The 15,952-nt window shown below is 43.9% G+C and overlaps 1 protein-coding gene across 1 annotated transcript in view; it reads right to left on the bottom strand.

Annotated features, from left to right (window-relative positions):
- Positions 1 to 4,067: 4,067 nt before the first annotated feature.
- FAM83F (family with sequence similarity 83 member F) overlaps positions 4,068 to 15,952 on the bottom strand; it is a gene marked incomplete at its 5' end in the record, with an annotated part of 22,266 nt that continues 10,381 nt past the window's right edge. Inside the window, 3 exons of the mRNA XM_009647761.1 lie at positions 4,068 to 4,132; positions 11,322 to 12,034; positions 12,608 to 12,729. Of these exons, the coding sequence (XP_009646056.1) occupies positions 4,068 to 4,132; positions 11,322 to 12,034; positions 12,608 to 12,729 (900 nt within the window). The remainder of the gene's footprint in view (positions 4,133 to 11,321; positions 12,035 to 12,607; positions 12,730 to 15,952) is intronic.

Here is a 15,952-nt window from a genome sequence, read left to right as displayed (position 1 = left end):
GTTTCTCTCAAGGTACTCAAAACTACAGGACACTACTTGTGGGGAATTTAGCTGCCCACACATCTTTTAACAAGGACCGCCAAACATTGGCCAAAGATGTTCATGTGTTACACAGAAACCTGCTCTAATCCAGACTGTACAGATTCTTGACAAATAAACAGAAAAATCCCCCAAACCCAGGAACTGTAGCTGAGAGATTAAAAGCGACACCAATGAACAAACTATCTGAATGTAACATAGTGAAGAGTTTATTTGTTTGACTTAGAAAAGGTCTCTGGCATAATTCACTGGACACATATACATTAAACATACAAATGCATACCAAAAGAAACCCAGAAGGCACACATTCAGCCCAGAGGCTCATTCAGAACCACTCACCATTTCACGCTGGAAAGAAAGAGCCGCAAGCCCCAGCTTCGTTACTCGCTGTCCAAAACCTGGACTGCAAGCGTAGGCCCTGCGGTACGCCACACAGATCAGCAAACCCGGGCTGACAAGCCAAAGCATAAACAAGATCTGGAGAACAGGCGTCCTCTTGGGATTGTCCAGGGACAGGACACAGATGCCAGAGAGTGCTAATCTTGTTCTTTAAAATAGTAACAGATCAACACACGTCTCCCATCTTTCCCACCCCCTTGGGAGGTGAGTGACTTGGTTGCAAGAGGTGGCTTCCTGGGCAAGGACCAAACGATAGCTTTTTTTGAAGACTGCTGTAGGTGCTGCTGTACCTTCAGCCTCCGCTAGCAGACTTCCAGTAGAATTCATACCCACTGCTCCTTGCCCCTCTGCCTCGCAACCATATTTTATCTGGAGAGTGATAGAGATTCATTTTACAGGTCACAGCTTCAGGTTTCTAGCACTCATCAAGAACCACAATTAGCAAAACTAGTAAAAATAAATGCGGTCACCTCACCTGGACTCAGATCTGTTGGCATAGGAGCAGCCAAATAGTCCAAGTTCAGCTGATCTTATCTCCGGGGAAGAACAAGTTCCACCAGAGTCTGACACATCCACTGTGGATCAGCAAGGCTGCACGCATCCCCAAAGAGTCACGCTGAGTTTAAAGAGCAGATCCATATCATGCAAGAAAGCAAGTTTGCTCTCTCAAATTAAGTCATTAAACAGTGCGTGATAAGCCTAAGGACTTCTACTATCCCCTGGAGTCAGGACATGAGACTCGACTTCTGTGACAGGGGAAGGAATTTAAAAACAAGTGAACACTACCTTTCAGGAACTGGTGTGGCAACAAAAGGGAAGGCAAACAGATGAGAGGCTCTCTCTGGAAAGGAGATCCTCTTAGCTGACAAGGTTAAATAAAAGCTCTCTCATATCCATCATAGGAAAGAGAAAGCACGTTAATAAGCAAGCACAGAAGGAAAGGAAGGGCAAGTGAAATCAGCCTCTTGGACAATTTGTGAAGTCACTCCACCCAAGATGAAGCAACAAAGACATAAAACCAAAGAGACAGAGGACTTCCTGGAAAACCTGACCATATATATCAATATGGTACTAATTAGTTAATTAACCTATTGCACAATTTAAAAATAAATAAATATTTTAAAAGTCTGGGAGAACAAGGAAGCACCAGATGACAATATCCTTACCAGAATGGAAGTGGAATAACATTGGCCTGATACATTTATCTCTCATCTCTGCTAACAAAGTGAAATGAATACAAGGAGAGAAAAAAAAAAAATCTCCCAAATGCCTGGAGAGTAACAGAAGTCTGGCAAAATCAACCCATTTTAGACAATCCTACAAACATACAGCAAGTAGCTTTTGGCACACGAGCCGTACACCTGAAGCCAACAGGATAACTCATGTATTGAGTTATTCCTGCGTCCAAGTGACGGTGTCATTTCCAACACCTCTTTTCTCCCATTACCAGGAACAATTTTATAAAACACTGCTGATAATAGGTGCTGACAGACCCAGCTGTAAAACTACAGCTGGTTCCCAGAAGGCTGTATAGAACAGCTATAGAGAGTAGCAAGCATTTAACCCACTGAGTGAGGATGAGTAGGTTTAACAGAGGGCACGATACCTTCGGTATTTTAGGTTCTCAGGACATTCTACAGGGTAAACTCAGAGTGAAACAGACCTGCTTGCCGTTCAAGTTAAATACACTTCCAGGAAAGGCAGTTAATCAATCAATCAATCTCATTTTGTCATCAACTACAGGCAGCTGTCTCAGTGTAACAACCATTACTGCAACCCAGCACTTGGAAGAGTCTTTGGAAGAGCTTGTTCTGTGTTGGGAGTGCAGTAGTTGCCTTTGCTGGGAATTCTATGTGCAATGGAAAACCCAAATGGTTTCTCTAAACAAAAAGAAATAAACTAAAAAGAAAGAAACTAAACCTATGTTTTTCTGATGTCTGAGCAGTTTTTTTGGCAAGTAGGTATGCTAGTTTTCAGGTGTTTACTTACAATTAGGGTTTATTTTTCTTAGGTATCACAGGAGGGCTTATTTATGACAGCAGAGTATGTCATTTAGGTGGCAAGAAAGCAGAGACACTTCGAAGAAACAAAACCAACCCCCTTCTCCGCTCTGTTAATGGATAGAACTGGAAAAGGGCCAGTGAACAAGAGGACAGAGGTGTCAAACAGGTCCCATATAATGAACTACGTATACCATGGACCTGCAACTCGGAAAAAGTGATGACTGAGGACATATATGATATAGGTCTGTAAAATCACAAGGAGACAAGGAATAGGGATGGTCATCACTACATCTGACAGTAGAAGAATAAGGGTCACTTGATGAAGTCATCAAGAAAACCATTAAAACCAGACTGACAACAGTTCTTTTTCATACCCCACAATGAACTCAGGGTTCATTGCCACAGAACACTGTGGGGGCCAAAAGTAGAAAAGGATTTTTAAAAAGGGACTAAGTGGATTCATTAAGGCCAGGTCCAGAAGGAACTGCCAGTTCAGAAAGTCCACAGACTGCGGGAACAGTGTCAGAGAAAGACCTCTGTATACACGCTTTATGTTTTCTGCTTCTGTGATCACCTGTTACTGGCTGTCCTCAGAGACAGAATAGCAGATTAGATGGCCTTTGGTCTGCTTGTGTGCAGTGCTTCTTATGGATCAAAGCTCTTGATTTTGGCATGATTTAGAGTTTGGAAAGGTTAACTTAAAAAAACAACAAAAAAAGGAACATTTGAAAAGCTTGTATGTCTCCTCTGCTTCCTCTTTCAAGCCTCAAAGATGTGCTCCTTAATCATTCCGTTTCCACAAATGGTGAAGTATTGCTGAATTAGCAACAAACAGGATTTTGTATCAGCCACTGAAGGCTGCATTATTGCTCCCAGATCCTGCCCAGTCCCCCTTATAAGCCATTTCTCTTGACCCAGTCTCGATTGCAGTTTAAACACCCCACTATATTCCTTTTTTTTTTTTTCTCTTTACTACATTCTTGTGAAATCACTTTGTTCGACTGCTGTATCTATGATGTGAAACAGTTAAGATACCGAACTGTTGGCCTCTGCTAGCTAAACCCTTCTCCCCGACCACTCATTTCTGTGTGGGTAAGTGACAACGGGAATCTAAAGGAAGACTCCTGGTGGACAAAGGATTGCTACGCTGTCTGTAAACATCCTTATTTCACCCAGAATTTGCCACTTTGATTGGATTTAGCCTTCCAGCCAGTCAGACCAATACATTTCTGCAGTGCAGTAAACAATGCAACACAGTGATTCTGAGTCTGTAGCTAGACAGACTGAAGTAGCAGCACAAGTAAGTCAGAAAAATCTCCTGCATTTATCTGGACACAGAGCGAGCTCTGAGACCAGTCATCACAGTTGGTTTTATATATAAAATATGCGTGCACACAGACGTATGGACTAATACATTCATGACTAACCCTCATTTAAGGGACTGACCATCCAAAGTCTACACTTCACCCAGTAAATATGATTTAACTGGGGGTGCCAGATGCATCCAGGACTGCACAGTGGCTTGACAGACCACTGTGTGAGGACGTGGCTGTAGGTTCAAAATCAATCAAGAGGTTAACTGTTTCAGCTTGTTCAGTCTTCAGTTCTCCAGACAATCCTTCCCAGTCAAGATAACACACAGGTAGATTGTTTGTTTTTATCACTTGTAGTGGAGTTTGGACCCAGGTTACCTGGAATGAAAAGAAGTTAAAAGTAATGTTAACATTAAGTAAATAAGACCTGGATAGAGTTTGAACTCGCACTTCAATCCTCTCTTGTTATTTACTACACACCTTGTGTTAGACCTACATTACTCTGCACTTCCTCATGATTTTATTTCCTGCTACCGTGAAATGAAGAGACAAGAAAAGAAGAGCAAATTCAGAGTATGCTGTGGAAAAAAACACTGGAGAAGTATTTCCAGGCTTTGGCCTGTACCCAGGCCAGCTTCAGTGTGTTCTCAGGTCCCAGTTGGCACAGAAAAACAGTCTGGATGTGACTCGGGTGGGAGGTTTTCCAAAGAGTGAGGGATGAGGAAAAAAAAAAAAAAGTCAGGTCATCTCATCCATCTGATCTCTACACATATTCTCAGGAGAGGTTTTTTCACATCCAGTTTTAAACATCTCAAGTGCCAGTATTTCCACTATTTCCTTTGCAAAAGAAATCCCAAAGCTTCAGGGTCTCTTGCTTAAGTAGCATAGTATGCTGCCCCGATTTTGTATCATCTTAGGTTTTATTTTCATTGATCACTCTATGGATTCCTTCTGCTCCCAGTATCTGTACTTTTCAATGCTTGCATTGCTATCTGCTCTCCTTCATTACAGCCAGATGTTGGTCTGAATGCCTCAGCATATTTTTTTCAAGCACTGTACTAAAGTGTGTTTGCATAGGCTTTTGCAAGTAGGGGAGCTCTGCTGTGCTCTTGAGTTCAGCAAAGCTTACGTGACATACAGCCCAGGGCAGTATGTACGGAGAGGGGCTGCCACGTGGCTTGTAGTCACTCTGAAGCAGTGCAGACCCCACTCGTGTATTTCTACAGAAGGAAGGTAAATGTGCACCTCCCAAGGAGTTGGAGCCAGTGGCCAGTACAGAGTGGGAACAGGGAGGGAAAACTGCCACAGGTCATGGTGGCATGCTACTGAGAAGTCTCACCCTTGCTGAGATGAGGGAGCTTTCAACGCAAGCGCTGCCTCTGAACTGGGCTTCACATGAATAATTTTTCATGTTACTCTCTCGCTTGTGGGTATTTGATCAATATTTTCTTCACCTGTAGGTGATGGGGAAGAGAAAAACTCCGTCCTCTCCCCCTCCCTCCTCTCCCCCTTCCTCCGTACTGCAACTTCTTGATATCCATGTGGGAGGCTGCACTGCTACCTCCCCTCACTTTTGTGTGCTACTGCCTCCTCCCCACATCTCCCCATGGCATTTCATTGTACCTCCTGCCCGCCCCCCCCCGACCCATTCTGTATGTTACTACTAGGTTTATCATTACTCCTATCTCCTCACTACCCGTTCCCCTCCCTCCCTGTATTACATTCAAGACCCTCATGTTTACTTTCAGAAGTGTCTGTGCTCCTCTGCTTAATCTCCACTCCCAACTCTTTTATTCTTCTCACTTTCTCCTCTTGTCTTCTGACCTTTTCCTACAGATCCCACTACAGTTAGAGCAAACACCCTCCTTGCGTGTACCCAATACCATTCCCCTCTTTCTCTTTAGAACAGAGGCTGAAAATTCCAGTTACCACCTGTCCATGATCCCACTTCAGCTGAAAAACACTGGTGATAACCAAGCAGCTACTTCTACATTATTGCAGCGCCCCGCCTAAAGCCCCTTTTTTGTTGCAAGAAGCACCCAAAAGTGAAACACTAAATCCTGCTGTTAAGTATATGTGTCCTGCAACCAACGCTTATGAGGAGCAAAGGATGGAAAAACTCAGGACAGCAGACCCTCCTGAATGAGTCCACTTTGCTTCTTGCAGGGAGGGAAACAAAACAAAAAGCCAGCGCCTTCCAAAGGCACACAGCTTTCAAACCCTTGCAGCATTTCCCAGAAACTGCACACAGACGGCAGTGTCTTTGCTGATCACAGTCTGCCCAGCAGCAGCTTAAAATTAACAAGATTCTGGTCAGGTTCAGAGCTGCTGCTGTTGTGTTCCTAAGCGGGCAACAGTGAAATTCAAGAGTTGGGTCAATTTGATGATGTGGTTTTAAGAAAACCTTGAAAGACAAAGCAAAATCTCCATGCCGTGTGCTAGGACAACGTCTCAGGATGTTAATTTGGACATTTCGTTTGGGACATTACTATATGTAGTCCTTGTATTTTCCAAACTCCCGACTCTGACTTGTAGGTATCATTTCCTAGCATGTAAATACCCAGTCAGGTTTTCAGACTCTGTCCTAGAATGCACTTTCATCCCTTTCCTTCCCAGTTCGGATTCCCTTCATCACCATTTGCTCTTACAAAAAGACTGAACCTGACCTTTAGCCTGCTTGAATAATGTCTTTCAATTACTCTGCGAGCTGCTCAGGGTGTGGATCTGGTCTCTCTACGCATTTGCAAGGTGGGATGTGTCTCTGTGGTACTACAGAATTAATAGCGACTTTGGAGGATGTGTGCACAGGCAGGCCCACAGGGCTTAAGTGTGCTGTTTAGTCTTTACAAAAGGTAAGGGCAGCTATTTCAAACTGTGAAGCTCTGAATAATTGCATCCTAACCTGACTGCGTACCAAGCACCTTCTCCCTCCTTCATTTCCACTTCTTGTCTCCCTTCTGTCACCCAGAGTATCACAGCATCAGTTTTTAGAAGACCTGCTCAAAAACAACTTAAACTCTTAAAACTAAGTCAGTCCTACAGTTACCCAAGAACAAAGTGCCTCCTATTTTCATCTTGAAGCTGGAACTCTATTCCATGCCCATGTTCAAGAAATTTTTATTAAATCCTAATGAAGCGTGTCCTACTGATTGAGTAGCTGCAGGATCCTCTGTGGTAACTCATTTTTTTTTTCCTTTCTCTTGAGTCTCCATCTTTCTAATGTGCCCTCTGTCATCTCTGTTCTCGTGCCACTTTGGGACCACTAGACTCGAGAAGCTTTCTCTCAAGAACGGTGATTCAATTCAAAAGCAACAAACAAGCAGTGATCTTCCTCCAGCTGTCTACAACACCAGATCACCTAAGTCTACTTAGACCATACCTCAAAAGTTGTGGAGTCCCCCTTTGCCACCATGAACAGGCATTCCCAATTTGCATAAAACAAAAAATACTTGTATGGACTCCTTGGAAAAGACTTATCAGGTCAGGAAGAGCACAGCGGGGAGGGTGGTGTGCTGGACCTCTGCGCCTTCCCCGCACCTCTTCTCCGTTCTTCCTTCCCCTTTATGGAAAGAGGTGGCAGCCCCCGGGAAGCAGCAGTGGCAATAAATGAGCCCTGAACATAATAGCATGGTAGTGTCTTTGTGGAAGTGGTCCAGACCAAGCATCAGACTGGCACAGATCCGCTGGCGCTTGTGGGTATTTGATCAATATTTTCTTCACCTGTAGGTGATGGGGAAGAGAAAAACTCCGTCCTCTCCCCCTCCCTCCTCTCCCCCTTCCTCCGTACTGCAACTTCTTGATATCCATGTGGGAGGCTGCAATGCTACCTCCCCTCACTTTTGTGTGCTACTGCCTCCTCCCCACATCTCCCCATGGCATTTCATTGTACCTCCTGCCCGCCCCCCCCCGACCCATTCTGTATGTTACTACTAGGTTTATCATTACTCCTATCTCCTCACTACCCGTTCCCCTCCCTCCCTGTATTACATTCAAGACCCTCATGTTTACTTTCAGAAGTGTCTGTGCTCCTCTGCTTAATCTCCACTCCCAACTCTTTTATTCTTCTCACTTTCTCCTCTTGTCTTCTGACCTTTTCCTACAGATCCCACTACAGTTAGAGCAAACACCCTCCTTGCGTGTACCCAATACCATTCCCCTCTTTCTCTTTAGAACAGAGGCTGAAAATTCCAGTTACCACCTGTCCATGATCCCACTTCAGCTGAAAAACACTGGTGATAACCAAGCAGCTACTTCTACATTATTGCAGCGCCCCGCCTAAAGCCCCTTTTTTGTTGCAAGAAGCACCCAAAAGTGAAACACTAAATCCTGCTGTTAAGTATATGTGTCCTGCAACCAACGCTTATGAGGAGCAAAGGATGGAAAAACTCAGGACAGCAGACCCTCCTGAATGAGTCCACTTTGCTTCTTGCAGGGAGGGAAACAAAACAAAAAGCCAGCGCCTTCCAAAGGCACACAGCTTTCAAACCCTTGCAGCATTTCCCAGAAACTGCACACAGACGGCAGTGTCTTTGCTGATCACAGTCTGCCCAGCAGCAGCTTAAAATTAACAAGATTCTGGTCAGGTTCAGAGCTGCTGCTGTTGTGTTCCTAAGCGGGCAACAGTGAAATTCAAGAGTTGGGTCAATTTGATGATGTGGTTTTAAGAAAACCTTGAAAGACAAAGCAAAATCTCCATGCCGTGTGCTAGGACAACGTCTCAGGATGTTAATTTGGACATTTCGTTTGGGACATTACTATATGTAGTCCTTGTATTTTCCAAACTCCCGACTCTGACTTGTAGGTATCATTTCCTAGCATGTAAATACCCAGTCAGGTTTTCAGACTCTGTCCTAGAATGCACTTTCATCCCTTTCCTTCCCAGTTCGGATTCCCTTCATCACCATTTGCTCTTACAAAAAGACTGAACCTGACCTTTAGCCTGCTTGAATAATGTCTTTCAATTACTCTGCGAGCTGCTCAGGGTGTGGATCTGGTCTCTCTACGCATTTGCAAGGTGGGATGTGTCTCTGTGGTACTACAGAATTAATAGCGACTTTGGAGGATGTGTGCACAGGCAGGCCCACAGGGCTTAAGTGTGCTGTTTAGTCTTTACAAAAGGTAAGGGCAGCTATTTCAAACTGTGAAGCTCTGAATAATTGCATCCTAACCTGACTGCGTACCAAGCACCTTCTCCCTCCTTCATTTCCACTTCTTGTCTCCCTTCTGTCACCCAGAGTATCACAGCATCAGTTTTTAGAAGACCTGCTCAAAAACAACTTAAACTCTTAAAACTAAGTCTACACTAAACTACAGTTACCCAAGAACAAAGTGCCTCCTATTTTCATCTTGAAGCTGGAACTCTATTCCATGCCCATGTTCAAGAAATTTTTATTAAATCCTAATGAAGCGTGTCCTACTGATTGAGTAGCTGCAGGATCCTCTGTGGTAACTCATTTTTTTTTTCCTTTCTCTTGAGTCTCCATCTTTCTAATGTGCCCTCTGTCATCTCTGTTCTCGTGCCACTTTGGGACCACTAGACTCGAGAAGCTTTCTCTCAAGAACGGTGATTCAATTCAAAAGCAACAAACAAGCAGTGATCTTCCTCCAGCTGTCTACAACACCAGATCACCTAAGTCTACTTAGACCATACCTCAAAAGTTGTGGAGTCCCCCTTTGCCACCATGAACAGGCATTCCCAATTTGCATAAAACAAAAAATACTTGTATGGACTCCTTGGAAAAGACTTATCAGGTCAGGAAGAGCACAGCGGGGAGGGTGGTGTGCTGGACCTCTGCGCCTTCCCCGCACCTCTTCTCCGTTCTTCCTTCCCCTTTATTGAAAGAGGTGGCAGCCCCCGGGAAGCAGCAGTGGCAATAAATGAGCCCTGAACATAATAGCATGGTAGTGTCTTTGTGGAAGTGGTCCAGACCAAGCATCAGACTGGCACAGATCCGCTGGGTTAAAAGGAATAGGGACATCCCTGCTGCCCCTGACTCTGCAATGCCCCAGAAGGGCGCAGCACCCCACTGCTCAGCTAGAGACGTTCATCTCTTTCGTCCCTTAATCTGGGCCTAATTTCATCATGACGTTGCAGGAATGGCGGGCTGTCTGCTTTAAAACAGCTGACAGCAAGAAACATAGGGAATCTCTGATACTATAAAGTGCTGACAAATCAGAGATTACGCAATTCCCTACTTCTGTCACTAGAGGGTAGTGCAAGCCCTCAGGTCCATTCCTCCAGAGGAAATGCGCATCCATCTCCCTATAGGTCTACACGGATTCTGTTTTTCCTGGCTCAGAGGAATGGGTCCCAGCAGCACATACTGTCTGTGCTCAGGACATGAAGTGATTTGAAGAGAGGACCTCTTTAGACCAGGGCTTACTTCTGCCTCCCCAAATGCCAAACGCACATCATAAATGGGTCTACTATAGTCTTTAAATAAACTATCTGTGCTGTCTTACAGTTCCTCTCTCTTGTGTTCATTTGGCATTTTTGAGTCTGTCCTTCATTCAGCCAGAAATACTTCTAAGAACCTAATCAATCGTTATTGTTGACCTTCCCAATATCTTGCTTTTTGTTTTGGTCTCAGGAGAATGTCTTTCCATTTCACATCATGGCAGTCTCAAGGGAATTCAGTCACTCTACACCTGCAATTCGCATTCATCAGAGCACAGAATGGTTTCTGGCCAGACAAGTTGAGGAGAAATTTTCTCCATGGAACTAGTTTATTTTCCTGCTGGTGCAGGATGTATTGATACCCAGCACAGCTCACTGTGAGAGAGGAAGACAACCAGGCTGAATAGTCCATAGATTTACTTCAATCTGACAAAACATCTGAAACGTTGGGAGGTTAGCTATGAACTCATAAGTGGGGAGAAATCTGTATCATTTGTGTCTTCAACCAGAGGAAGCATTGGAATGACTTAGTGAAAATATCAATCATGCGTTAGCAAAGAGAGAAAAGTTGAGATCTAGTACTTCTCCACAGCTTCTATTTTCGTGACCTCCCCCATTTCAGAAGGTGATAAAGGAGCAAATTAAAAAGATTTCCACCCTCTCCTCCACTCCTTGCCCCCTCACCTCAACATGAATACGTTTTCCTCTCTTCCCCACCGGTAACTTGCCACGGTAAACACACCCAACTAAACCCAACTGAGGAAAGGAGGGGTTACACTGGAAATCTGTCTGTACCCTGCTAGCCTCTACAATAGTGAACATACTGCTGCTGTTTATTGGGGGAGTGCACTTCAAGAACTGCACGTGCAACTGTTTTATGCAAGGAGACATGCAGTTTTCTCTCCCTTTGTCCCCTACCTGCTTGCTGAGAAGGATGAGAAAACATTTACATGAGAAGTACCAACTTTACAAATAAGACTGCCATTAAATTGCCTTAAATTGCCTGTATCATTTGATACAACTTCTACTCTTCTTTGATCCCGCTCATTTTACTGTAGAGGAAATCACAGGCTCTACTCACAGGTGCCTACATTGAATATGTTTGCACCAATCAACCAGACTCAGAACAAGGGACACAGAAGCAGAACATGCTGGTAGAAGAGGTTTTACCTGAGATGCCTCCAGTGCTCCGAACACTGGCATGGCCAATGCTGAGCCGCTCATATTCCAGTTTCATGTTCCCAAGGTCTTCTCCTGAATGTCCTTCACTGGCAAAAGAATTGGCTTCAATACTTGAGCCTGGAGACCGTTTGGCCTTGCGACTGAAAAGCCCACTGGCAAACCGTTTTCCTTGCTTTGAATTGGCCTGTGCGTCTTCTTTCTTCACATCTCGAATAGACTCTCTGGATTTGGATTTATTTTTCAGGTCCACGTGGAGCCGGGAGAACAGTTTCTGAGGGCTCCGATTCAGCTTGTTGAAGTTCTCCAAAGGTGGATTAATTTCTGGGAACTCTTGCTCCAATGTGATTAAGTCATTCAGAAACTGATTTAAGCGTTTCTTTGACTCACTTGTTTCCTCTTTTTCCATGTTCCCCTGATTATCCTGCCTGTGTCGTGAAGCCCAGAGCATCATATCACCACGGGTTGCCCCTGCCACTAAACCATACTTGGGGTTAATGAACTTCCGAGCCACGGTGGAGGAATGAAGGCCTGGCTTTCCAATTCCATGAAGGAATGGGCTAACAATACCCAGTTCCTTGTATAAATTAACTTCCTCTGAGATGGCATAGAGCTCACGAAACTCAACGTCAAACATCTCCACGTGCTGTCCTGTCAAGACTAGCAGGATGTTTCTGTCAATGTGGGACGAACTCCATGTGAAGCTAAGAGTAGGAAACAGAACAGAACTGACATTAGATTTTTGGGTGCATACTTGACCTAGCCCACCTAACAATATAATATCTAAGACACTACATGGGAATATGTAGCATTGTGCCATTTGGCCATATGTCCTTGCCAAGATGGGTCAGGATATATCTTTTTATTATTGTTCTTCATTAGGCATACAGATCGGATGTGGAAGAAAAGGCCCTAAAACTCTGAAGAACAGTTTACTCTTTTTAAAAAGCAACATTGCATCAACAGGAGGAGTCTCCAAACTGAAAACCTCACTGAAGAGAACTCAGTGCAGTTGCTGGTGGGGAGTTCTTGCAGACCACCCACCACCTGATGCAGTGTGTCATGGTCCCCTGGCATGGACATATTCTGTTTTCTCAGGAGCAGCTTGTGCTCTATGCCACCTTCTTTGTTGTCCCACCCCAATTTCTACAGATGCCACACCGATTACAGAGGCTGGCATAAGAAAGGGAATGTCATGGGAAGAAGATTCACAAGCAAAGCCACAAATCGTCCTTTACACAAAGAGTGTAGCTCTGCCTTAAGCAAGAGTGACCCACCTGTACGATCCAGTGGCCACCTTTTCACCATCCACCATCAGGAATCGGGATGCCAATGTGCCTCTGATCTTCCCTGCTGGCATGTAGAACCCAACTCCTGTCACAGAACGTATGCGGATATTCTGACAGGGAGGTGAAAAGACAAAACGTCACAACAAATAGGGCAGAGAATTAGATAATTGCCAGCTCCAAGTCTTAACATGTCACTCAGATTATCTCACTACTTTGGGGACTACAGCTCATTTTGTACCAGGCACCAGAAATCAGAAGGGCTACAGAAAGGAAAGCATAGTGCTGTAAGACCTGTTGTCATCCCTGGTCTATGCAAGTCACTCCCCTCCACCACTTTATAGCCTTGTCCAATAGGTCAGTGTCTTTGTAACCCTGCCTGCTGTCTCCAGCTATTCATCTTAGCCTACTGGCAAGACAATGCCTTCAAAATCAAATAATCCTCCATCTCCGGCCCTGTGCTGTAGCTCGGAAGGCCCAGCCCAGTTCAGGGGAATGAATCAGAGGAAGCTCTGAGTCACGTCTGCACTCTCGGAGTCCTGATCCCTATTCCACGGCATTCATGAGCTCTTCTCCAGACTACATTAGCAGGACCACAAAACCAAGGAACTTTGCAAAACCTGTGCAGTGCAAAGGACACTTTACTCGGAGGGTGACACATGAGACAGATCTGTATTAGGTTCTTTCTGTGCTTGTGTTCTGATCCCAACAACAAATAACTTGACAAAACTGGGCAAATTAGAAGACTGGACAGTTTAATTATTATAAAAGAGAGGAGGAAACATTGTTCAAAACATAGATGTTCTCTATCTGTTATAACAAGAGGAGAACCCCAACCTTTATCATTTTGCTAAGAACCCTGAACAGTTACCATGTCCACCCAGATTCCTCACTGTTCAACAGAGTGAAAAAACACAGAACTTTCTTTAAACAAAACAAGTAGGATAAGTGTCTCTACTTTCAGCAAAAGAGAATTTCTCAAGAAGAGGAAGGAAAAACCTTTCATGAAATGAAGTAGTTAGGAAAAGATAACACCTCTCCCCAGCTGGCCAGCAAATCTACAAGTAATAAAACAAAGCACAGGGACAGAGAAAACACAGATTTAAGGTTACATGATTTTCTACAACAGATGTGTGCACGTACTAGAGAGCGTATTTGCACATTGGACGGAGTGTTATTCTGGTCATGAGTCCTGGCTGCATGAGGCTGAGTTGCCAAACAAGTATATGTACTGTCTAACATGGAAAAAAAAACCCAACAAAACCCAAAAGCATTGACTGCCAGTGTAAGTTTAGAGCAAATCATCTTGTTGCTCTGACACACAAATCTAGACTTTTTTCTTCATTCCACCATTTGTTTCTGTAAGAATTCTCCAACAATGAAAAGCTAAAAGATATTGTGATCTGGAGTAATAAATCCAGGATTGGGAGTCAGATAGTCCCAAGTGTAATCACAGTTCTGACACCATTCCCTGTGATGATCTGGGAAGGTCAATTCACCTCGGCCTCATTCTTCGCCCATCTGCAGAGCAGGAGAATAATGAGGATTTGGCTAATGCTAGCACAGCCTCAGATCCCACAAAAAGCTAAGTCCTATTATTATAAACCTCACTGACAGCTTAAATATTGATAGCCTATAAAAATCTGCATGCAGGAACGAGTGATTATAAGAATGCAGATTTCTTTCCAAAAAAACCAGTTTTCTGAATATAACTCTTACCTTTTGAATCTGCTCCTATTTCCCCTACCAAAACACAGCAGTGGCAGTACAAATTCTGACTAACAGTAACTGATGATACTACTGTTTTGCATTCATCTATTGCTTGATCTGTCTGGAGTCCTGTGTGGGCATTAACTAATTAATGCTCCCAACACTGCTGAAAGTATTATTACCCTGTTTTAAAGATGAAGAGCCTGAGAGAGAAGAAGATGAAGTGACTTGCCCAAGGCCTAGCAGTGAGTCATATGTGTGGGTTGCTGAGTGCAGGTTGGGCATTTCACAGGAGAAAGGGTGCCCTTTCCAGTATTTAGAGTAACATTTGTAGTTGGCTGGCTGATCACCTGAAATAATTTTTTTTTCCTTGCTGAGTAAAGCTGGTTGTAGGATTTGCCAAATCATGGAATATTGACTGCAGGTGTCAAGAAGGACCTCAAGGACCTCTGTTTTTCAAATCAGTCAACAGCTCTGATATGTCGTGTACCTTTGTGAATCAAGAAATATCAGCCTGTGTGAGCAGAAAGTTTCTTAGCATGTAACAAGTGCGGATTTTATTGTGTTTATATGTTATATTACCTTCTTTTGGTAGAAAGAAAGCACATTTGAATTTCTGCAGTAACTGAGCTACACATAACACTTAGAAAGGCACAGAGGGGTAGAACCAAATAGCTGAACACATAAACCTCCTTGAACAAAGTAGGCACAGGAGTGCATAAATACATCTTGAAATGCAGCAAACAAGCACAAAGTCATATAAACATCGAGTCACTTAACAGGTTATTTGTATAATGTTTTCTGCCTTGAAGGATCCTGGAGCATTCGTAGACTGATATATCAAGCTGTATAGAGGAGGAACAAGCCTGGGCTCACATACTGAAGACTACACAACAACAAAAGAGGAAAGACAAATATAAATTACGTGAGCTTGAAGACATTTGGGGGGGCACTAATGTTACCGTAGTAAGAAGTATTTTGGGTAGACGACCAGTCTACCAGATAGAAGTGATCCCTCCAGATCTGTATTCTTGCAGAAGCCTGCTTAAGGTTTTTCATATCCTGGCTTATGGGAGCTGCAGTCTGCATTAAATTACCACATTTCCTTTACACAGGCTTGCACCGCTCCTCATCACAAGCAGTGACTAACGTCTCCCTGGCAGCAACTTAATACGGACCAGTAACACTCAAGCCTGACAGAGCATCCTAATACAAGCAGTGAAGGAATCAGTCTTTCTCGCTTCACTGTGACGCACTTTTAAACCTCACCCCGAATCCACAGAAAGTTAAATTAGACCTAGTTTAGAAAGTCAGTAATGGGTTGTGTTGTGACTGACACTTAGCTGTCCCTTGACAGACCTGGGCAGCAGTGCCCAAAGCTGGGATTGAGTAGGGTGAGATACACATGATACGCCCTAAAGGCAAGCATTGCAAGTACTTCCACCAGGGAAGCCTGTGCGTACCTTCCCTCTTAGAACAACCACTGCTATATACGTTGCAAAGCAAGCAGGGATCTTTACTTTAAATTGGGATGGATGGCATGAACAACCTCTATAAACTAACAGATGTAAAACAGATAAATGAGAGGCACCAGACAAAAGCAGTAGCTGATAGATGACAGTGACT

Source organism: Egretta garzetta, unplaced genomic scaffold, assembly GCF_000687185.1.
Source record: "Egretta garzetta isolate BGI_Z169 unplaced genomic scaffold, ASM68718v1 scaffold51, whole genome shotgun sequence".
NCBI lineage: Eukaryota > Metazoa > Chordata > Aves > Pelecaniformes > Ardeidae > Egretta > Egretta garzetta.
Note: the sequence above shows the minus strand (reverse complement) of the source record. Positions and strands in the feature narration are given on the sequence as shown.